General features: G+C 38.2%; 1 protein-coding gene across 2 annotated transcripts in view; it reads left to right on the plus strand.

Moving 5' to 3' along the window:
* KDM1B (lysine demethylase 1B) overlaps positions 1-20956 on the plus strand; it is a 28903-nt gene extending 7947 nt beyond the window's left edge. For both annotated transcript variants that reach the window (XM_086608461.1, XM_009990019.2), the window contains exons 7-21: positions 540-578; positions 1680-1884; positions 2999-3183; positions 4043-4219; positions 5151-5225; positions 6605-6742; positions 8228-8399; positions 9496-9623; positions 11076-11207; positions 11584-11658; positions 12566-12682; positions 13538-13663; positions 15164-15286; positions 17286-17438; positions 18142-20956. In XM_086608461.1, coding sequence (XP_086464587.1) covers positions 540-578; positions 1680-1884; positions 2999-3183; positions 4043-4219; positions 5151-5225; positions 6605-6742; positions 8228-8399; positions 9496-9623; positions 11076-11207; positions 11584-11658; positions 12566-12682; positions 13538-13663; positions 15164-15286; positions 17286-17438; positions 18142-18225 — 1929 coding nt within the window. In that variant the 3' untranslated portion in view covers positions 18226-20956. The remainder of the gene's footprint in view (positions 1-539; positions 579-1679; positions 1885-2998; positions 3184-4042; positions 4220-5150; positions 5226-6604; positions 6743-8227; positions 8400-9495; positions 9624-11075; positions 11208-11583; positions 11659-12565; positions 12683-13537; positions 13664-15163; positions 15287-17285; positions 17439-18141) is intronic.
* The last annotated feature ends 2275 nt before the right edge of the window (positions 20957-23231 follow it).

Here is a 23231-nt window from a genome sequence, read left to right on the forward strand (position 1 = left end):
GGTTTTAGATGAAAACTTTCAGCTTTGGCATCAAAATAACTCTTGAAATTTGAGGGAGTCCTTATAGTGCCATAGCAAAAAAACATAACTTGAAAGTACTGACCACAGGAAAATCTGAAGGGTCAGCTTTTAATCTTGAATCTTTGTGATAAAGATACTCTTAAAATGAATGAGAAACTTTTTTTATAGTCTAGACTGGAAGAGTCTCTCTGGAAAGCGTGGGATGTTTCTGGAATTTTTCTATAAATTTTTTTTAATTTTTGCAGTTCCACTCCATTTCATGGAATAGAATGTGTATTTTAGTGTCTGATCAGTAGAAACTAACTTAACAAACGAGAAATGTTTTCTGAGATGTCTTTGCTTTATGGTGTGTTGTGGTTTTTAACTATGCATTTCTCTACTATTTATTTTTACTAACAAAATCATCTGTGCTACAGAAGGCTAATTGGTTTGGTTTTTAAGCTCAAAAATGCTGTAGACAAATTACTTTGTTTTGTATTTGATGCATTTGTATTTGATACCGTTCACTTTTCTTTCAGACTGAGGGCTCAGACCAGTGTTCCATGCCTGAGGACTTGGTGAGTAGTGGCCGTTCCTCCTCATTTGTCCTAGAATACGAAAGCAACCTTAAAGCACGGCATATTTCTTTCCTTTTCTTGGTCCTTTGGCCAATTATGATGATATTAACGCGTTTTGCTCAGGAAACTGTCAGACACTATTTGCAGCAGTCTGGAGTCTTCTACTTTCTCATCTTTTTCCTCTTTTCCCTTACCATACCAATTAGCTTTCAGACAGTTCGTCGTGTCTCTGAGTTGTGGCCTGCGATTCGAGGTTTACTTCTAATTCTCATTTTTGATCAGGCAAAACAGTATTCAGTTGCCACCTTTCAAATAAAATTCGTCATCCTAAAATTTCCCTGTCTTGCAGGTGGTTTCCATCTTTAGTCAAGCTAGTGTGCTCTTTTTGAAGACTGTGAGAGATCAGAACATGTTTGCTCTCTCCTCTCCCTCATAATACAAAACTAGGCTTGATGTCCATTGGTGTTGCAATGGGTTTATGATCACGTAACCCTGCATTTCAGATTTAGTACCATCTGATGTTCAGTAAGCCAATGTTGGCAAGTGTACCTGAGGTGCCTCTATCCCAGGAAACATGTTCAAGCTTACTGTTGACTCTTGTAGAAGCTTTGTGTTTTTGTTTCCTTAATGCACGTTTGATTTGTAAATTAAAGATGATTCATTAGCGTTTTGTAGGGTTTTAGAAGGCCTTTGATGGGGATAGTAGAATCTAAATTAAATTGATCAGTTAGCATAGACTTTTCTAAGTTCAGATTTCTGGATGCATAAACAACTGTAAATGTTTTATAAAGGGCCTGATAAGGCATAGATGTGTTGTCATGGCATGTCTCATCTGTTTGCTTTCCACGTGGGTGTGGAGTTTGTGAAGTTTCAGCTCCATTTCTGAGGAAAAGACTAACGCTACAGGTTTTCTGTGTCAGGCTGAGGAAGGGGAAAGAGGGAGAGAAAATGTCTTTATGACTTGCAATTCTGAGATTGCTACTTCTGGTGCTTTTGGTCTCAGTTTTGGAGGGAGGGGGGAAATTGGTTCATTTTCCAACGTTTTCAAAGTACTGACGTGTTCTCTTCTCCCCTCTTTCCTTCACTTCTCCGCTTGGCCAGAGAGTGGCTGAAGTTTCAGACCATTGGTGGTACTCCATGCTCATACTCCCTCCTTTGCTGAAAGACAGTGTGGCAGCTCCCTTTCTAGCTGCATATTATCCAGACTGCGTGGGCATGAGTCCATCCTGTACCAGCACTAATCGGTTACCTGGTGAATCCAACCTTGTGAAGTTAGAGCACTTAAAGAGCGTGCCTAATTTGACTGGTAAGGGCCATCTGTAGGGCTCTGTTGCTTAAATAGGTGTGATAAGTTTTGTCTTACAACTGAGTTTATAAGGCACATAATGCTCCTGACTCAGAAATACCGGTTCTGTTCTCAGCACTAATACACACTCTCTGTGTGACTGCCTCTGTACTACTCTGATGCAATTTACTCGTTTGTAGGATAAAGGTAATACAGTTTCTTTAGGGAGTAAGCACAGACATCACAGGCTTTTTGTTTATCACCTGTCATTTGTTTATAGAAATGGGAAATCAATATGTGGATACTTAAAAGATTGTTTGCATTCCTTAGGACATGAAGATTTATCAAAACAAAACGATTCTGCTAGTTTTAATATTGTGGATCATTGGGGCTTTGGAGAAAAGGATTTGATTTCTTAAGGCGCTTGGATTCTATTTAGGTTAATTTTTTGCTAATGACAGTTCAGACACTGACAGCGTGGGAGTGCAGATCTGCAGAACAGGTCAGGTATGGAGAAAGGTAGTTCAGGATTCCCACACTCATCCGTACTGGTACACCTCAATACTAGCTCAGAGAGAGTGATTTGAAGAAAGTTCAGTTTCTGCGTCATCTTAGCAGGCGTTGCTCTCCTCAGGCGTTGAAAATAAATCTGCTCATCTATTCAACATAATTTATCTGCTTAACAAACAGAAAACTTCATTACACAGAGCTACCAATACTGCACGTGGAAGATGATTACTTTTAGTTACAACCCACTCTGGGCAGTACTGGGAGCTGAAGATGAAAGGGATTCAGAGGATGAGCCTGTACAGCAATGCAAGACCTTAGACCTAGATCCTGTTCCTTGCTGGACTCCTCATGACATCTGAGGGTACACACAATTTCTCTGACAAAACTTAAGCTCTGATAGGTCCAAGACGTGCCCATCAGGTAGTAGGGCAATAATTAATACCGCACAGCCTAGAGGGTAGGAGAGGGGAGAGCCATAGATGTGAAATCATTCCGAAGGTGACTAGAGGCTGGAAAGCTTCATTACTTGTTTTATCTGTGTAAGGTCAATGGATCATCTTAGAGGGAAAAGGATACAATGAAGATATGATGGAATATGACTGGTTCTTGGTGTGTCTTTATTCAGTTGCAGGCATGAACAAGTATTTCCAGCCTTTTTACCAGCCCAATGAATGTGGGAAAGCACTTTGTGTGAGACCAGATGTCATGGAACTGGATGAGCTCTATGAGTTCCCAGAATATTCACGGGACCCTACCATGTACTTGGCTTTGAGAAACCTGATTTTGGCTCTGTGGTATACTAACTGCAAGGTAAGAGATGCTAACAGTTAATTTGTTTGTTTACAAATAATAGCTACTTTTTTAGGATGTGGAGCAAAAGGATTGGATTGTCTTCCTGGACATCATCTTATGCACCAGAAAAATTCTTCCCATACTTTTGAAAATCCGTTCTAAGATTGGCTGGCTTTTTTGGTGTTTGGGTTTTTGGGGGGTTTTTTTGAGTCTTAATGCCTGGGAGCTTCTTTTGCAGTAAAATACAAAAGTTTTAAAAGTATTAAAAGTGTACTGAGTCTGCCCAGCTACTAACTTTTAAAGGGATGCTTGAATCTTTCTAAACAGTCTTTGTGGGTGCTTTATGGTGATTTTTTTTTTCTTATGACTGTTGGACAGGGAGGTGATTGTCTTTTTACTTATGCTAACTCTATGACACTGCCTTCAATAGAATTGCTGGAATTTTACATACTGGAGCTTTCAGATGCTGATGTCTGTATTTATCTGAAGGTTCTGGATATTAATCTTCTCTTTTTTTTTTGTAATAGATTTTACTGGAATGTCATTGTGAGCATTGCCACCAGGTAGATTGATTTTGCAGTCAGGGATGCATTTCAGTACTGTTCCTGTACTGATGAAGCACACCATGGAGTTTGTGAGGGTATTTTGTGGAGTTATTTGCTTTTATTCCATGTCATTCTATCTTAATAAATTGTTACCTTACTGTGTAAAGCTGGCTAGCAAGAAACTTCCACAAAACTTGCTTTTAAAATGCTCTCAGAAGCCTGATTCATTATTATTTTTTAACATCTGGTTTACAGTTTACAGATGATGTAAATGCATGAAAAAATTGAGTATTAGAAATTAATGCTTTCTATCCTTTCTTTCTCCTTTGCAGGAGGCTCTTACGCCTCAAAAATGTATCCACCACATCATTGTTCGGGGGCTTGTGCGTATTCGCTGCGTACAGGAAATGGAGAGGATACTTTATTTTATGACGAGGAAAGGGCTAATTAATACAGGGATTTTGTCAGTCAATCCTGACCAGTACCTTCTTCCTAAAGAATACCACAATGTAAGTTGCTGTAATAATCCCTACGTTATTAGTGCTGTAAAACTACATGGCATGTAATATTTTTTTTTTGTTCTGGATTTTTTTCCTCATTACCTGTCATTCCAACCGTTTATGTAAAAATTACATCTAAAAGCAAACACATTGCATGTTTTTCATAGGGTTCTCATCTGCCTTCAATGGCTATGGAAATTACAGACATGGGACTGTTCCCAGCAAGGTTTTTGTTCCTACTAAAATCTGTGGAATTCAGTCCTATGGATTTGTGCTTCCTATGAGCTTTTCAGATGGATGGGAACTGTGTGAAAAATATACAGTACACTTAGGTTCTACTCATGGCTTAATCTTGTAATACACCTCTGCTTTCGTAGGTGAGGAAACTTCTATTCCATATTGGTTTGCAAGAACCATGATTAAAATGTACAGATTTATGAATAGCAATTTGCTTGACAGCACACAGAAACTTATCCAATTAGTCTATTCTGTAATGGAATATCTGCTAGAAATTGCAAGTTGATTTATGTTTGGAAAGAGTGCTTGTATATGTTTTCAATTTATAAAATAGTTTTTACTAGTCAACACAATCTGATTGAAATCATTACAAGGTAAGTGTGTTTCTTGTCTGATAGCTTAAGTTAGATTTTGTTACTTGACTGATAACTTCAGCCGTTTCACTTAAAAGCAGATGTCTCAACTTCTTTTAAAGTCCTTAAAATTGTAACTATTTTCAAAGCTACAATTGATGTTTTCTCTGTATTGAATGCATGATAATCTTTAAAAGTTATCACTGATTACTTAAAAGGACAAGAGAGCCTAGACTTCTGAAACCTACGGGTATTTTTAACTTCAGTAAGAAGAAAAATAAGTGTGCAATGACAATTCCTGTTTTAATTCTAACTATTCTTATTTATTTAAATGTTTTATTATTTTTTAGAAATCTGTCATTATTGTTGGCGCTGGTGCAGCAGGATTAGCAGCAGCCCGACAACTGCACAACTTTGGAATTAAGGTAAGAAACTTTAGAGTACATTACTTAAAAAACCACACTTCCTCTGCTTTGAAAGTGTTCCTCATCAAAATGAAAAAAATACATTCTTGTTACAAAGATTTATGTATAGGGCATCCTAGTTAATTTGTAAAATCTGGGGGTTTACTGAGTAAATTTGCTGTTTAAAAACGGCATTTGTTTGTATTTAAAATGCAACAGAATATCAGTGAATATTTCACATAGACTTGGGATGGGAGGATAGGGGAGACACGGACATTCATGACAAATAATGGGACTGTAGATGATGATGGCTGTTGAAATGAGGTGAAATTTTCTTTCATTTGTGCACTTCACTGTACTTACTTGTTGCTTATTAAAAACAAGCAAATCACCTGTATTTCCCTTTTCTCTCAGTTTTATTATTGACAGCATGATCTCACAATATTTACATGTTGAAATAATTTTACATGTCAGAATATTCTAAGGAAAATCTTATGGGACTCTACACATGAAGAGTTTGCAGGGCTGATGTTTAAGGAAATGAATGAGCATCTGACTATCCAGATATATACATTTATATGTTCATAGATGTATATATTTGTATGAATCCTTGAATCCCATAGGCCCATTATCTCATTCTTTGATTGCTAAATAGCAAATTGCAGTGCATCCTTTTTGTACAGCCAAGTCCTGCAGAAAGCTATCCTGCAGTAAAATACATAAATATCAACTGGCAGGACCTTTTTTTAATATATAAAATGTATTATATATATTTTTATATATACACACACTGTTGCTTTCTACTGTTGAGATGTGTTTTCTCTAAAACGATGTTCTCTAAAAATAAAAAGATAGTATAAGTGAGTAGATAAGGGTAAAGATAGTCAGTCAGACATCCATCTAGTCCAGTATCTTGTGTCTGTCTGTGACACGTAGTGGATGCTGAAGGAGATTTGTATGCATAGTGGAAATACATGAGAATGGGGTTTTCTTGGAATGTCCCAGGAATAAATTCCTCCAAAAAGCGTATGGACTTTCTCAGATGGACACTGCATCCAGATCTCACTGTGTTTAATAGCCTGTAGCATGCCTTAAACTCCAATTTTGAGATTTCCTGAATAGCTCTTTAGCTTTCTTAAAAACAAGGCTTATTTTTATTAGAGTTGTTTCTTGAAGTAACAGTTATTTTATATGTGTATATCGCAAAGGGCAACATTTAAAAGACAATTTAAATGCATAAATGAACAATATCCACAAATGAAAATAAAGTGTCAAGATTGTTAGCATTGATGGATTGCTTGGGTTTTTTTTGTTTCTTTTTCGCCTTTGCTCTGGAATTGAACAGATACACTTAATATAATAAAATCTTACCATTTACCTTAGTAAACATTGTGTCGTAGGTCATTGTCTTAGAAGCTAAAGACAGAATTGGTGGCCGAGTGTGGGACGATAAGACGTTCAAAGGAGTCACTGTTGGAAGAGGTGCTCAAATCGTCAATGGATGTGTCAACAACCCAATGGCACTAATGTGTGAGCAAGTGGGTTCCCTGCAGTGGCCATAAATTATCACTAGTGAAAAACTGTCGTTAAAGCTGGGTTCAGGTGGCTGGGCGAGGGTGGGAGTTCTTTTTCATGACGCGACTAAAACGCTGTTCTGCATTGTAAGTGACCTCTGTGTTGCTCTTATAACTTTGACAACAGCTGGGGACAGAGAAGGGCTGTAGAATGGTTTCAGGCATATGATGTAAGGAAAAACAAGGCGGCTCCAGCTTCAGAACCAGAAGAAACCACTTTTTTTCCCCTGTTCTGGAGATAGTGATGTGAAAGGTCCCTAGTAGACTTCCTTAGAGCTGAGAAGGCACTGCTGTGGGAAGCTATCGCTGTGTTGTTGTAGTACACAGTTGTATGACGGACTTGCCTTTGCTCAGCCTCTGTATTTCTAATGGAATTCCGCACTAGTTAAGATGAACAGCTACTGATGGAAACACACTGCAGCTTTATTTTTTTTGGTTTTGTTTTTGTTTTGTTGGTTTGGTTTGAGTTTTTTTGGGGCAGGAAGCTGAATTTCTCCAAGTGGAACTTGAGTATGAATTTTGTTCAGAGAGGCATGCAAGTCCAGCCTATGCTGTTTTAACTGCTTAGTGCTCTATAGTGTCATGAATATATTTTTTTTTCTTAATTTAAAATAAAGTTTTTGTTACAAGGTGAGGAGCAATGACTCCTGAATACACCTGAGGTGCCCATCCCTTTGTGGTCATTTGATGTCATCTTTCATTCAAAGTGCAATCATATCTTGAGAAGAGATCTGCGGTGGTGATTAAGAGCCTAGAGAGATATGAGGATATGTGAAAAATGCTGGAGCGCCCTACGTAACAAGGCCCTAGGAAGAACTTAACGCTGTATTTATGCTATTGTCTCTAGACTGACCCTGTAGAACATGAAAATGTCTTTATTCTCTTGTGTGTTCGACACAAGTTGGACAAGCAGAACAAGATACTAGGTTTAATTCCAAATAATTTCTTTCTTTGCGTGTTTTTAATGAAATTGGTGGTAACTGGCAAGCAACATCCTGTCAGTTCTTGAATGCAGGGAACTGTTTGGGCATAAGGCACCAGAAAGTTGCAGAAAAGAACTGATTTTAATGGCAATTTAGAGTACAAAATGAGGTAGAAATGAAGGAGACTGGTCCATTGTGCTTGATAACCAGACACAACATCCCGGTACTAGCCCCTGGCCTGATAGTGAAGTTGGAGATGAGGTTTCTGGGAATCCCCTGTAAAGAAAAGGATGGAAGACTGGGGAAAAACAGTTTGTGGACAATTAACAGATAGAAGGATTGTTGGTATTCCAGTTTCAGGAGAACGAGAGTTTGAGTTTATCTGACAACTTATTTAAAATCATGGATGTTTTTTAAGTGGCATCGCTTAAATCTGAGGGTTTCACCTTACTTTAAATTACTTTGAGCAGGCTAGGCACTGTAGTTTTTCCATACTTACAAAGCAATAAAATGTCTTTTTCTTAAGCTTGGCATTAAAATGCACAAACTAGGGGAGAAATGTGACTTGATCCAGGAAGGTGGAAGGATAACAGATCCCACTATTGATAAACGTATGGACTTTCATTTCAATGCCATCCTAGATGTCGTCTCTGAGTGGAGAAAAGATAAAACCCAACATCAAGATGTTCCGCTTGGTGGTAAGTGGGAGATGTATTGCAAAGTGAAGATGTTGGCTCTGTTCATAGAGTTTTACATTAAATTGGCTTTTACATCGGATGTTTTTAGAAGCATATAGCTGTACATCTGACCTTAAAGCCAACAGTGACAACCTGTCTCTCTGGAGGACAAAGGGAGATTGACTATTGTCTACACACAGACCAAAAGTCACTTGTAACTTTTAAGGAAGCCTAATTTGAAGGCTTTTATAATGCTGTACAACTTCTGATGCAGTATCTTGTTTTCATGAGGTAGATTTTTCAGTATAACTAGTGGCACTAGCACTTCAAAAGACTTGCTTCTTGCTGAAGCAGGCCATAGCTAGCCGTAACTCTTACACTTTTTGACTAATCTGTCTAAAAAAGAGCCTGATCAAAGCCGCCTGCTGGCAAGAATAGTTCCATCTCCATTGGTAACGCCTCCCACCACACTGACAGCATGCAAGCACATGCAACAACAAAAAATAAACTTGCTCAGAAATGCCTGACTCCCAGATCTTTTCAGCATGGAGTCTGTAAGACAGAACTAGCAACACCTGTGTTCTTCAGTGAACTCTGGATCAAATTTCTCTGCTCTTTTGGTTCTGTAAAAATTAACCAGGATTTATTTGCAAGGATTCTCCATTATCCTAAAGTGTATTTTCCTTCAAATATCTTTAACTGTATATCGATGATGGCCAAACAGTTAATTTATCTCCTGTCTCAACTGGCTAGCCCAGCTGTGCTGTTGCACACCTTTTTTCTCTGAAATAATTTTAACCTCTTTTTTTCCCTGAGCTATGTATGTTTCCTTTTTGAAGAAGATTTTACTAGGGAAACCTATGATTAAACAACAAAGTTGTATTTTTATCACCGGAAAGATCTTGTGCTTTTTTCTGTGAGAATCACAGAATGGTTTAGGGTTGGAAGGGACCTTAAAGATCATCTAGTTCCAATCCCCCTGCCACTAAGGAAAATATCTCAGTGCAAATTAGCAATAAGCTTGAGAATCTTGCCATCCAGAGAATAGCATATTGAAATGCAGTAGGACTTCTGATGAATCGTGATACATTCTTATTTTGAACATGTTCTTTCACAGAAAAAATACAAGAGATCTATAAAGCCTTTGTTCAGGAGTCCGGTATCCAGTTTAGTGAGCTGGAAGAAAAAGTACTACAGTTCCATCTCAGTAATTTGGAGTATGCCTGTGGCAGCAATCTCTCTCAGGTGAGCTTTGACAGCTGTGTTCTCAAGTGGTTGAGCTTCACAGAAGCTAGGGTTGGAAGTAACGTTGAGAAATCGTCTGATCCATCCCATGGCCCCAAAGGAAGAATGAGCTATCCCTAAGCTGTTCCTACATCCCTGACCTGTTCTTTAAGAGCATTGAGAGACAGGCTCCAGCACTGCCTTAGGTAATTAGATGGGAGTTCATTACACGCTTCCAGTGAGATCCTTTTTAACGCAGAGGTTGAGAGTAGATGGTGCAGTGGAGTAGGGCGTTTTGCTGAGATGCTGGGCGGTAAGACTCGCAGGAGAGTTTCTCTTCCTCAGATGTTGTGTGTGACTTCTGCTTCTCAGTTCTGTGTTTAAAAACTGAGGTATTTTTCTACCTTGCTAGGTATCTTGAGAATAAATGCATTTAACTTCTGAAGTGTTCCAACACCCTGACGGTGGGCCCCAGTTCACCACTCCTAGGTATTCTGTTGACTATGTGATACTTGGCTTTCCTCGCGACTTCAGTTCTAACCAAGCAGGTGCAGGAAATATCAGAGTATGGTGTTGTTTGCAGTGCCTTATTTACTCGGTCCTGTTGCTTGGTTTAAAGATGTTTAAGGTCCATCGTACTACGGCAGTGGGACAGCTGATGGATGTGTGCAGATGTACAAATCTGATGTGAACTGGGAAGCGCCTAAGAACATAACAGAAATCTGCAAGACGGTACAGGGCAGTCAATGGAAAATATTTTGATACGTCAAGCTTTCACACTTCACAAGCACACAGGGGAAATAAGAAAGATGTTAAAATCTATCTTACGTTCAATTTTAAAATCAAAAGACGAAGCAAGTGCAACTGCAGTGATAGGAATTGGCATTTGAATAGCAGTTTGAGAATGGCTTCAGATTTTTCACTGCTAAGCGGTGATTGCTTAGTGCAAATACCTCTACTGTACTAACTATGAGTTTGCAGGGGTGGAGGGAGAAGGTAAATGAAAGATATCATGGAAGAGCCTCCAAAGTGACAGAAAAATTCCATTGAGTTTTTTTGTATCTTATTTTCTCCTTCATGTTAGGAAATAAAATATTTCCATTTGTATTTGAAGTCTTAAGGCTGTAAAATTGGATTTCTTTGCTAGAGACAGAAAAATGAAATAAATACACTGCAATCCACCTGAATTTTTGTACTACTTTCCTTGTTTTCTCTACCAAGCAGGACTATAAATTACCTGCTAGTGACCAGCCCTTACTAAGACATTTCTTAATCCAGCAATTGATATGTTGTATAGTGGCCTTAGGTAAATAAGCTTTTGTCAGCATTGCCATACGTTCTGGTGATACGCTTTTTTTTTTTTTTTTTTTCAGTTGTGAAGGGAATTAGGGTGGCTTCTTCTGAACTGTGGGACTCTTGCTAGTACCCATGTCACCTCACCAGTAGAGACAGTTAGTTATGTTCTGTCCACAGGTATCTGCACGCTCATGGGACCACAATGAATTTTTTGCCCAGTTTGCTGGAGATCACACTCTTCTAACTGTGGGATATTCTACTGTGATTGATAAATTGGCAGAAGGGCTGGACATCCGGCTGAATTTCCCAGTGAGTCTGGAAAATGTTGATGCAGTGCCTGTCTTGGATTGCTTTGAAGGACCCAGTTGTGTCTTTGTATTCTTTTGGACCAGGCAAATCTATGTCTGTGATTATTTTGACTTGTCTCTAAGAAAAGATATTCAGCATTTCTGGAAATCCTCTTTGAGGATTATCAGTACTTAAATATTATGATATGATGAGCTTATATGTTAAAATCCTGATGACTTTTTCAGCTTCCATGGAGGCTTTTTTTTCCTTTCAATATTTCTCTGGAAATTTGTGTTCTTCGGTTTCCAGTTTGCAGCTACGTTAGCTATTCTTGTCTAAATTTGCATTGCATATGTAGATTTTGTAGTATAATCTTCTTAAATTTTTCTTTCAATAGGTACAGAGCATTGACTATTCTGGTGAAGAAGTACAGGTCACTACTGCAGATGGAACAGTGTGGACAACACAAAAGGTACTAAATATGCTTCAAGATTAAGGATTTTAGGGAACACAGGAACAATATTGACCACAGTACATGTCATCTTTATCTCCCTCCCCTGCCCCCAGAAGACTACTTAGTCCAATTTCTCCTCACTTAATGATGAAACCCCATGTATTCTAATGACCCATATTTGGGTGTCCTAGAGCCTATTCTTCATTGACCATGCTTGAGTTTTGAATACTAGTTGATTTGAAGAACTAAGCACTATAAAGATACTACTAAAAATGTGAAGCAAATAGATTTTTATCTGGTCTTTGAAGTGACAGTTACGTTTACTGTTTCCACTCCCTGATGAGCTTTACCCCATTTAGCATGTGACTGCCTTGTTAAAAATTTCCCCTTTGGTATGCAGGACTTATCAACCCGTATTTCTCAGGCTCCCTTATTCCCTGTATCACTGCGTAATTTAGCTTTTAGTAATTTTTAAAATGATACATAAACTTGATGGAGATTGGATTGGCATCAACAGTGTTACTGAGCATATTTTAAAGAGAAGGAATCTGTAAAGGAAGAAAAACCAAACCAAAACAATGACCATCTTCTCTCCTTTCAAAAAGATAGCTTTGTTAATCTGAGAGCCATTGACTATAACTTACAGGGGGTATTCAAATCAGTAGCATGGTTAGCCACTCCGATGATACGAGCAATTCAACAGACCACTACAACTTAAAACTAGTGAGCTGCAGGATCTGTTCTTACCTGAGTGTGATGCATGTGTTTCCCATTAATGGGAGTAAAACCAGACACTAATCTGGAGACGTCTTGAGTATTCTGCTGCATCCTACAAAAACAATCCAAGATAGTTAAGAGGACGCTGTGAGGCTTGAGTGCAGCATTCAGCTTTTTTTAATGTTGTGATTGTAATTATTTCTTTCAGGTATTAGTGACTGTACCACTGGCCCTTCTTCAGAACAATGCCATTCAGTTTAATCCTCCACTGTCAGAAAAGAAAATTAAAGCCATTAATAGTTTGGGAGCAGGAGTCATTGAGAAGGTAATTTCAGATTATATGTCATTTTCTTTTCTTAGAAACATTGGCTGCTTTGTCCCTGTTGGTTTTGCTGCATATTTCTCAGGATTTATTATGCATTAGGTTTTACTCTTATACAGAAGCCCAGATGAGGAAAATGCTATCGGGGATCACATGTATTCCTGTTTCTTAGATTTCTCACTTAATGGGGTTTTTAAAGAAATTGTTTGCAGAATCACGTCACAGCTTAAACGTTGTGTTTCTAATTTTGAGTAAGCCATCATGATGGTCTTAGATCTTCCAAAATTCTAATAATATGTTTATTCCAGGACCTTTTGATCTAATAAATACATAAACTATTCCAGAAGAATACCAAAAGTTGTGTATTTGACCAATGTAAAATCTCCTACCCTTTCCCAGTGCAAAAAGACAGCCTCTCCTGAAAAGATCCCTAGTAAGATGTGTGCTTAGAATAAAACAGTAACAGAGGTAATGCCAGAAACAGGATTGTAAGAGTGTGGAAATTTAAAGGCAAGATTCAGACCCCCTCCGCCCCACAGGATGGGGATCACTAAGTTCTACATTAGGTTTGTAAAAATTCTGCTGAATTTCTTGAGCATTTTCCATAGTGAATTCCCTTGTGAATTTGATACTATCTGTGCATTTGCAAATTGAGACTAGTGGGTTTTTTTAGCTTCCTTGTCCCCTTTGGAGAACAGGCCCGTATATTCTCTGTTGAGACCCTCTCATAGAACTGGGTGTCTCTAATGGAGTGGAAAAGGGAAAAAGAATTAGAAGAACATCATATACCACATCCAGTTATAAGTTTTGTGGTATGAAATGCTTTAATTCCATCTCTCTCTCTCTCTCTCTCTCTAGATTGCCTTGCAGTTTCCTTATAGATTTTGGGACAGTAAAATTCAAGGAGCTGATTTTTTTGGCCATGTTCCACCCAATTCCAGCCAACGTGGGCTCTTCAGTGTTTTCTATGACATGGATCCAGAGGTATCATATGCCAGCTGTATTTTCTGTTAGCCTTTCAGAAACTCAGTTTGGAATCTAGGTGCAATAATTACTGAACAATGAAAGTTTTCTTCTTCCCCCCTACCTCCACAACTGTTGAAAGAAGTGGAAGCAGTGTTGTTTATCAAGAAAAACTGATTGATTCTTCATTGTAATAAATGGGAATGTTTTCCTACATTTGGATATAATATACAAGCAAGTTAGTGCTTTTATTCTTAAACTACCTTGAACAAGTTTGTAATACCTGACTATAGACGTACTAACATGGGAAAAAGCCTACTAGTCACTTCCAGTTTAGGACTTCTGTTCCCTTATTTAAATCAGCTAAAATCCTGTTAAAAAGATCACGCTGGCTTATTAACACTGAATGGCTTGTACTAGCTTGAATAACTATTTGGAGTGGTAGAAGAGAAGACAAATTCTAGGTTTTGTATGAAACTGAGGTCTGTAGGGCCATTCCCAAACTCATGAATTTCAAACCAAATTCAAATCAGTGCATTAACATCATGTTTCTCTTCCCCCGACAGTTCCAAGCAGCCACATTACACAGATCTTACATTTCCATGCTTTTACAACAACTGCTGCTTACTATTTGGCAGCAATGAAAAGGCTGCTTTGTAACCTTATGGCTTACTCTGAAGGGAAACCATCCCGTGAGGATTGTGCTCCGTTACTACACAATCTGTACCTGTGTGTGACTTTCCTTGAAGAAGTTTTCTCTTCAGTACTTTTAAGCCCATTCCACAAGAGGTTCAATGTGCTGGTGCTGTCCAGAGACACCAGATATAATTCTTAATTTGCTTGGTAGCTGTTCTCTGCTAGCTACCTAGTTGAGTAACAGAAGAGCTGCCATACATCAACAAGAGAGGGAGAGTTCTCTGAAGGAGTTGAGAACCTGTGTGCTATTCTATAGTAACAGCTTCATCTTTGAAACTTCTGCGTGGTAGCAGATTTCTTGAAGTGGAAGGAAACAACAGTAGAACTCACTGAGCTTTCATTTCTTGGGCCAAAATCCGCTGGTAAAAACTTGGTATTGGCCCAATCCAAAACATATCTAACTAGTATTTAAATCGATTCTCTTTGTTAGCACCTTTTGAAATTGAAGTACAGTTGAGGTGCAATTTTGGCACGGAACTGGAGCTTAGGAGCTCTGTCACAAAGGATAAAACTATAAACGTCAAATCTTTTGGTGTAGCCTTTAAATAGGTAGATACAAAGTTTTCATTTAATTTGGCAAGTTGCAAAAGGGGCCAACCCTAACAGCTCTGTGAACGAGACATCAGACTATGTTAGTAATTAGAGTAGAAATACTGTAGAAGATGCATCCCTTATTCTAAGGAATTAAACCCACTTTTCTGTAGAAAAAAGTTGCTTTACAGCTGAAAATCTCTTTGTCAAAACCAATTAAAAGGGACTCTTGAAGAAATAGTTCATAACCTAGTAATTTCTAAATGATCTCGTATGTTCATGTCTTGGTTTTAGGGCAAACAAAGCATTTTAATGTCAGTGGTCACTGGAGATGCTGTGACAACCATTAAGAATTTAGATGATAAACAAGTCCTGCAACAGTGTATGACTGTACTTCGAGAGCTGTTCAAGGAGCAGGTAAAAGAAGTCTCTTTCCTTAAGAGATGAATTAACTTGCCAACAGAGGTAAAGCTTTTGATTGTATTACTTCATGATGTATAGGAAAACTTCTGATGTTTTAAACTGTTTTTCTTTTCGTGTCAGTTTGAGGGTATGTGCTTCCTTTGAGATACACTAAACCCACAATTTTTGGTCTCTTATGTGAAGAATATAAATTGAAATATCTTAGATGTATCTGAATGAAAACGGTAATCAATTGAAAACCAGAAACGAACTATCATCCTTTAAAGAGCTTTTAGAAAGGAAAATTCATTAAAATCAGTACTTTAGGTAGGGAACACGAATATACTTCTTACTTAGCTGTCACTTTTTCCAAATGTTTGGTTTGTGGTTTTTTTTTTTGTCATCACCACTTCCAATACATCATAAAAGCTTTAAGCTAGATGAATTTGATCTTGATTCCCCCTCCCTCTATGTAAAAAGCAACTGAAATTACAACACCCCTCCCAAACCAAACCCCTTACTGTTTTAATAAGCAACGACCCTTCCTGGGCTGTCTTGGGATGGAGGTACAGGCAAAATGATCCATCGAGAGCCCTACACCTTGACGATAAAACCACATTAGATAAAAAATTCTACCTTTTTTCCTTCTCCCAGCTCATCATGCTGATAAAAACTAATAGGAAAATCAGAGACATCTGGGGCAAGCAGAAGACTATCACGTCACAATGTTATTAGCATTCCACTCTACAGACAGTAACGCCTTAGTTAAATCACTTAGAGCGATTAGATCCCCAAGGAATGTTTGTGTTAATGATGTTCATGGGTGACCTCTCAAGTTTTAGTGATGGTTCAGATGTTAGGATTAATGATCTTGGAAAAACTTTGGCATCTGGAAAGCGTGACTTTTCCTAGAAAGCATACTTTTGGTAACGCCTTTACAGTTACCAGAATCATGTGCAAGGTAAGTCCATGTACCTGCTATTTCGATCTCATGAGAACACTGAGGTAGCAAACAGGTCTTTGGTTTTGGTGCCACCCTAGTCTAGAAGAGTGATTTTTCATGTCTGTCTCTGTGGTTTATAGCAGTTGTGAATTTCAGTCACCTGTCCATATGCAGCAGGATTTTCAAAGACACTATAGCTTCCAGGGGTGTACCAGGACTTCTGGGATGTCCATGAAACTTGCCATACCTGGCTAGCCATTGTCTTGATTGCTTGAGCTTTTGTCTCTTGTGCTACCTGAATGGAATGCTTTACTTGTTGATACCAGATGCTGTGCAAGAGGCAACCAGGAGTGCTTCTGTTTACTTGTCACAAGCCCCTTAAGAGTAAGACACAGCTGGAGTTGATTAAGCCTTCATACAAGCGTTATCCAGGCTCTTTTTGGTAGACTTGTGTGGGATTTGCATGCTGCAATGTGACAAAGAATACTCAGTATTACTGTCATGACTTAGCTGCAGATGCTCTGACTTTCTATTTTGTTTTTTTTTCCTCCCTAAAGCTAGTTTTCAATCCAGCTCATTTTCTATCTTAGATAAGTAATGTTATTTCTCCATATCTCCAAAATGAAGATTACATTTGGAGATGTAACAAGCTAGAAGTAGCAAAGCATCGTGCTGTACCATGATGAAAAGTGCTTACATAATATATACAAACATGTCGAATGATGTCAGTAACGGTACTTTATCTGTTTGAAAGAGTGTGCAGATATGTATTTTGAGGGTAATTTATTTTTTCTCATGTGTAGTTCTAGGTATATTACAATATCCAGATTCGTTGCATTCAACACAGTGCAACTCTGGTATTTCAGACATCAGGCAAGTCTAGCAAACAAGATTATCTTTGCAGTTAGTAGTATAATAAAGAAAACTGGAATTTAATTCTGGAATGTGATCTAATCTGTATTGCAAGAATACTACATACTCTAAAAGATTACAAAAAACTGTTTATGAGAAAAAGCTATTGCAACTACGAGCTTTTCTTTGCAGCACATAACTTTTATTTTGACTCTGCAGGAGGTTCCTGACCCAGTGAAGTTTTTTGTTACTCGATGGAGCAAAGACCCTTGGCTCCAGATGGCATACAGTTTTGTAAAAACAGGAGGCAGCGGCGAAGCTTATGACATTATAGCTGAAGACATACAAGGAAAAATTTTTTTTGCTGGTGAGGTAAATATCTTTGCTACTGCTACTTTGAGGCCCTGAGCAACCTGATCTAGTTGGAGATATCCCTGTTCCTTGCAGGGGGGTTGGACTAGATGGCCTTTGAAGGTCCCTTCCAGCCCTAACGATTCTATGATTCTATGCTGATTAAGGTTATCGGGGAACCATTTATCTAGAGGGAGCATACAAATAATCTGTTACATAAATATGATAATGTTTCTTGATTTTGATACAGAACCCTCTTTATTCATATTATTATTATTGGGCACGGAAAGTCTGCCAAATATTTCAGGTCAGGAGTGAATCAGTAACCAATAAGTGCAGAACATGGCCAGACTCTACAATCCACTTGTGTTTTTAGCCAAATTACCCTTCTGTGACCCCGTCTGTGGGGAACATCACAAATGCATGCTGCTGATGGTAGAGGTGCATTCTGTACTGGAACAGAACTTACCTGCCCCACTAAAGTGCAGATGACAAAAACAGATTACTAATCTTGCTAGTTGACTTGCTTGCAAATTTTGAAGTTGCTAAAAATCCTAACTATTTCCTCCTAAATTCTTTCTAAGAAGTCTTCCGTGGCTTTTAAAAATGTTGGTATATGCTTAAGGAAGACAACACTGATCTCACAAACTGAAATTCTGTGTGTTCCACTAGTTTTAGAAACAATTAACTTTGTGTTTGTTTTTTTTTTTTTTTTTAAATACAGGCCACAAATAGGCACTTTCCTCAGACCGTTACAGGAGCCTACTTGAGTGGGGTTCGAGAAGCGAGCAAAATAGCAGCATTTTAAGTACTGAAATTTTGTGTTTATAGATATATTTTTAATTGTTTTCTGTGGGTAAAACTATCTTCAAGTTTCCTATTTGCTGCCTTTTTCGTAAGTGGTACTTAAACAGTATATGGTACCTGAAGATAAAATCTTCATCTTCCCTTTCCCTCTTTCTCCTCCAGCCCTCTTTTAAACCCTGATGATACATACTGTTGGGGTTTTTTTTCCAGCTAAGGTATTGCTAGCGAGAGCGACATTGGAGTCGCTGGCCACAGCTTAACTAACGGAACTTCTGTTGAGAGTCCTCTTCTGTATGGCTCGAGTCACGCTGTTGTAAACCTTCATTGCAGAAGGTCAGGTTAAAACAAGACTAAGTTAACAGACAGCATTAAAAATGCTGGCAGTTAGTAATGATGATGGGAATTTTCCACTAACTGTGCTTCTCAGGTTGATGATGTTCATAGGAGTTCAAACTTGCTCCCAAAAGCCTGAATAACCTCAACAAACTCTAGAATCATTGTAGGAAGGAACTCAACTATCATTATTTCCACTCACAATCAATAACCTTTTCTATAATATTTTTCATATTCTTAGCCTCCACTGAGTGGGCTTTGGAATACCAGGTTTGTTCCTTTGAATCAGACTGCTGGAACAGTTTACAGTGCAATCATAGAAAGGTTATTGTAGCTAATAAAAACTTGAAAAATGAACTTTTACATTACTTTAAAAAGCTTTGAAATATTCTCTCTATTACTTATTGAGAGAAATTCTTGTTACAATAATAATAGGCTAGGTTTAGATTTGCTTAGTTCTGCTGATCACCTATAAACAAGACAGCTTAAAAATACTATATTTCTATGATTATTATGAAAACAAGCTTCCAAATTCATTTGGGCTGAGTAGAGGAACTGTCTTTTCTGATATGAGCATACAGTGGGGGGTGAAGGACTGTAAGTTCCTAACTGCTCATTCAGCTTTTATATTTAAAAAATAAATGAAGATGAATGAGGAAAAATATTAACACTTTTATGAAGGGCTGAAACAAGGTGGCTTGCACTTTGACTTGAAGGTTTGTGTTTTTTTTTCTTTTATTATTAAAGTATTATTAAAAACAACTTGAGGAAGTAATTCAGTAAGGGCTAAGCATCAAATAACTTTTCCATGGGATAGGGAAGAAAATAAAGTATTTTTCAATAGAAATAAGACAGACACAACCAGGGTATTTGTTGTAATACTGTTCCACTAAAATGGTAATAATGAAAAAAAAAAAATAAAACCAGCTTTTAGATGTCTTCCCCCACACCCTTTCTGTAACTTTACTGCATAGACCTCATGATTTCTGGAAGTAAGCACTTATTCTTCCCTACCACCTCCCCTTCTCAGGCAGAGCCTCTTTTCTTTTTTTAATGTCTCCACTTAAGAATGACAGAGCAAACTTTTTTTGAGTTACAGTGCTTTATTTCCGTAAAGCTGTATCCTCGGAAAAAACTCAAGAAGCAACCTGAAGAAAAAGCCTACTGAATAAATGCAATTCTTTTTAAATACCTAATATTTTGGTTTTAGAGTAGTTATGATATTGTTAAATACCTTTATTTAATCTCTAATTTACAAGGTGAAGATGTTTATATAACTAGATTTTTTCAGATATATATTCTGTTCTGCTTCTTAAAGCTGAATTATATGGATTAATAGGAAAAGTGTAACTGTTCATAATTTTCTTCTACATAAATGCTAGTATGTACAGTTTTAAAGTATTTCCAAGTATTAAATTGTAATTTAAAGGCTTATAAGAAGCAAGACAAAATCCTCTGATGATAAAAGATAATCAGGCATCAGATTTTGTTTCTGGTAATCATTTGCACTTTGTTAATTTCAGCTATTACAGGCCAATTTATAACATAACTAGGAAAGGTTGAGAGCTGCATATGTTCAAGTTCCAAGTTTCTTTCCAAGTTTATCATATGACAAAATTATTAGGAGAGGAGCTTCCGAAGGTGGGGAAAAAAGCTAATTACTACGAGCCCAAAATGTTATATTCAATGGCTGCTTCAGTGGCCTTGGTCAAAACTTCAGTCAGCTTAATAACAACGTATGAACACATCAGATTTTATGTAGGAACTGTCTGGAAAGTTTTGCTCAGCATCCATTTCTTCAGTCCAAAGCTTGATCTAGCATCCCGTTAATTTGTACTTGGGGTTTTAAATCTGTCTACAACTTTGCAGGTATATAAATGCTATATTCTGGAGAACAGAGATGGTCGTGAACAAACACTGTCACATTTGGCTTTAGCTGCTGCACGCTTCTTATAGCATTAAAAAAGAATAACACGATAAATTTACCAATGGCCTAGTCTATTAATTATTTGTATATTATTTTGGTACCAAGGCACTTGAACTGTGTTGTACTGCACTTATGTTTGAGGAGTAAATAAAAAAAGTATGTTCCATTTTTTAACTTACGTTAATTTGAAATGTATAAGAACATCAGGCTGGTTCTGAGACTTCATTCTTTAATTAATGCTCCCCAAAATTTTTGTTTAGTACTTATGTTAAAATTTATTTCAAGCATGGATGTGTTTTTTCTTTTGTTTAATTTATTCCCTGCAAATAAAGAACTGGGGAATGTTTTCTTTGAGTAGATTTGTTTAAATGTTATCAAAAATATTTGAATGCAGAGCATGATCTGTTACACTTCAACTCTTCTGTGTGACTGTGTTATGGCAGCAGAATAAAACTGGAAAGTATCCACAGGATGTTCATGTCTTGCTTTTTTTTTTTTTTAAAAATTTAAATTTAACTAGTGGCTAAGCCTACTTTTTTGTTACATTTGATATTGATTTAAGATTTCATTTTAATATATTCTCAGAGCTAGATAATTCCTTAGTAGTGCCACTCTGCAGTCTTCTCTGAGCTCTAACTCCACTATTATTTGGACAATACCAAAATAGTCTGTGTCTTTCACCTCAAAGGTTTACAAAGCAGCTCATAAGCTCGTATCTGATCGCTTTCCATAACCAGAACAAATTTAAGATGAAATGGTAATTTTTTAGGGCCACTGCCCGTAATTTTAAAATAGCCAGAAAAATCACCAGAGAGCCACTTAATGCTTTTCACTGAATAATTGCAGTATAAACACTTGTTAGGATCATAGTCCCGAAAGGTTCCTAGTAGCACAGATCACTGTAAGACGTGCAAGCCTGATTGTATACCCAAAACACTTAAGTGTTTCCAGAATTTGTCATTGTTTGTATTTTATCTACATTGTTCTTCTTGAATGGGGGGTTTAGATGTTCACTTAGTGTAAGTCTGACTGCAGGCAACTTTCAAAAGGAGTAGGAATGGGGTTTTTTTTTAAGTTTATTTCAACCAGTAAAACACATAGATCTGAAACAGGGAAAACGTCATTGTGTGGAAGATTTCCTGCTTTCCCTTAACCTTGTCGTACTTGATTAGCAGTGCAAAGTTTGTATCCTGAGGGTGTGCTTTCTTCTCCTAATGCGAATGCCCAGAGGAAATTTTTGCTACACTTGACATTGATCTTGAAAAGTGTTAACTTCATTCTAAGAATAACAATCTTTAACATGGAAACAAAACACTAATGCTGCTCTTAGAGTACAAGTCAGTAGATTTCATCACGCTCCCCCAAAGAACGACAGTCCTTCAAGAAAATAGTTGCTGTGAGGGAACTGTTTTTCCCTTTTAGCCCAATTGTCTAAAACTTCGATCAGAAATAAAAGTGAAGTGGCAGTTCTGTGCCTGAATGCATTCCAGTGAACAAGGTCAGGTAGAAATAAAAAGGCACGGCAAGTTACATAACGTTGCCATTCTCTTATCCACAGGACCTCTGGAGATTATCGGGTTTAAGCCCGTACTCGGCACAGGGCCAGTGTGGAGCTGGTTGCTCGGGGCCCCACCAGGCTGAGTCTTGAACATCCCCAACAACAGGGGTTCTGCAGCTGCTCCAGGCCCCGTTTCTGTGTGACCACCCGCATGGTGAAGCTTTTCTTCCCCTAACACACAATTGTCATGTCCCTGGTGGCAGCTTGTGCCTGTTGCCTCCTGTCCTCTCACGGTGCCTCCGAGCAGGGCTTGGCCCTGTGCTCCCCACACTCTCCCATCTCGTAGCTGCAGACTGCGGCATGATCCCCCTTTATCTCTGTCTTCTTGAGGCTGAACAAGCCCAGCTCTCTCTGCCTCCCCACTACATCGTGTGCTCCAGCCCCCACCCCCGGCCTCCTTGGTGACCCTCCACTGGACTCACTCCAAGGTGTCCTTGTCTGTCCTGCACCAGGGAGCCCAAAGTTGAACACAGCACTGCCAAGGCAGGCTTCCCAAGTGCTGAACAGGGGGTAATCACCCCTTCCCTCAACCTGCTGGCCACACACTTGCTGAGACAGCCCAGGGTGCTGTCTGTTCCTTGTCACATCAGCACACTGCTGAACTGGGTTCAACTCGTTATCTGCAAGAACCATCTGCCCCTACCAGGTCCTTTTCTGCAAGGCTGCTTAGAAAGAAACCAGTCTGTCCTCACCCACACTGTTGTACAGGATTATGCCATCTCAGAAGCAAGATGCTTCATTTGCTTTTGTTGACCTTCAGGAGGTTTGTCAGCACATTTCTCCTGCAAGTCAAGGTCCATCCGAATAAACTTTTAGACCTACAACTTCCAACTACTTGCTTTAATAAATATTTCCAAATTCAAAGGCAGGAGAGACATTGCTTTGAAGAAAGAAAGTAATACACTTGTCATCATTCAAGGTGTTTCTTAACTTTGTTCAGCAAGTGAAACATTAATTTTTCTAAATTTCTTATTGCCAGTTTTCAGACAGTATTCTGGTGCCTTATAGATTTTCCACTCTTCTCCCTCAATAATGCAAACTAAAATAACAACCACCATGAGAAGTCATTTCAGGAGTGTTTTCATCTAGCTCAGTTGAAGCTACTTGAATATAATCAACTTTCTGATTTGGAAACAGGAATAATTAGATCTACCCAAGCAGTCATGAGCCACCCTCTCTTTCAAACAGC

Source organism: Tauraco erythrolophus, chromosome 3 (genome assembly GCF_009769465.1).
Source record: "Tauraco erythrolophus isolate bTauEry1 chromosome 3, bTauEry1.pri, whole genome shotgun sequence".
Taxonomy (NCBI): Eukaryota; Metazoa; Chordata; class Aves; order Musophagiformes; family Musophagidae; genus Tauraco; species Tauraco erythrolophus.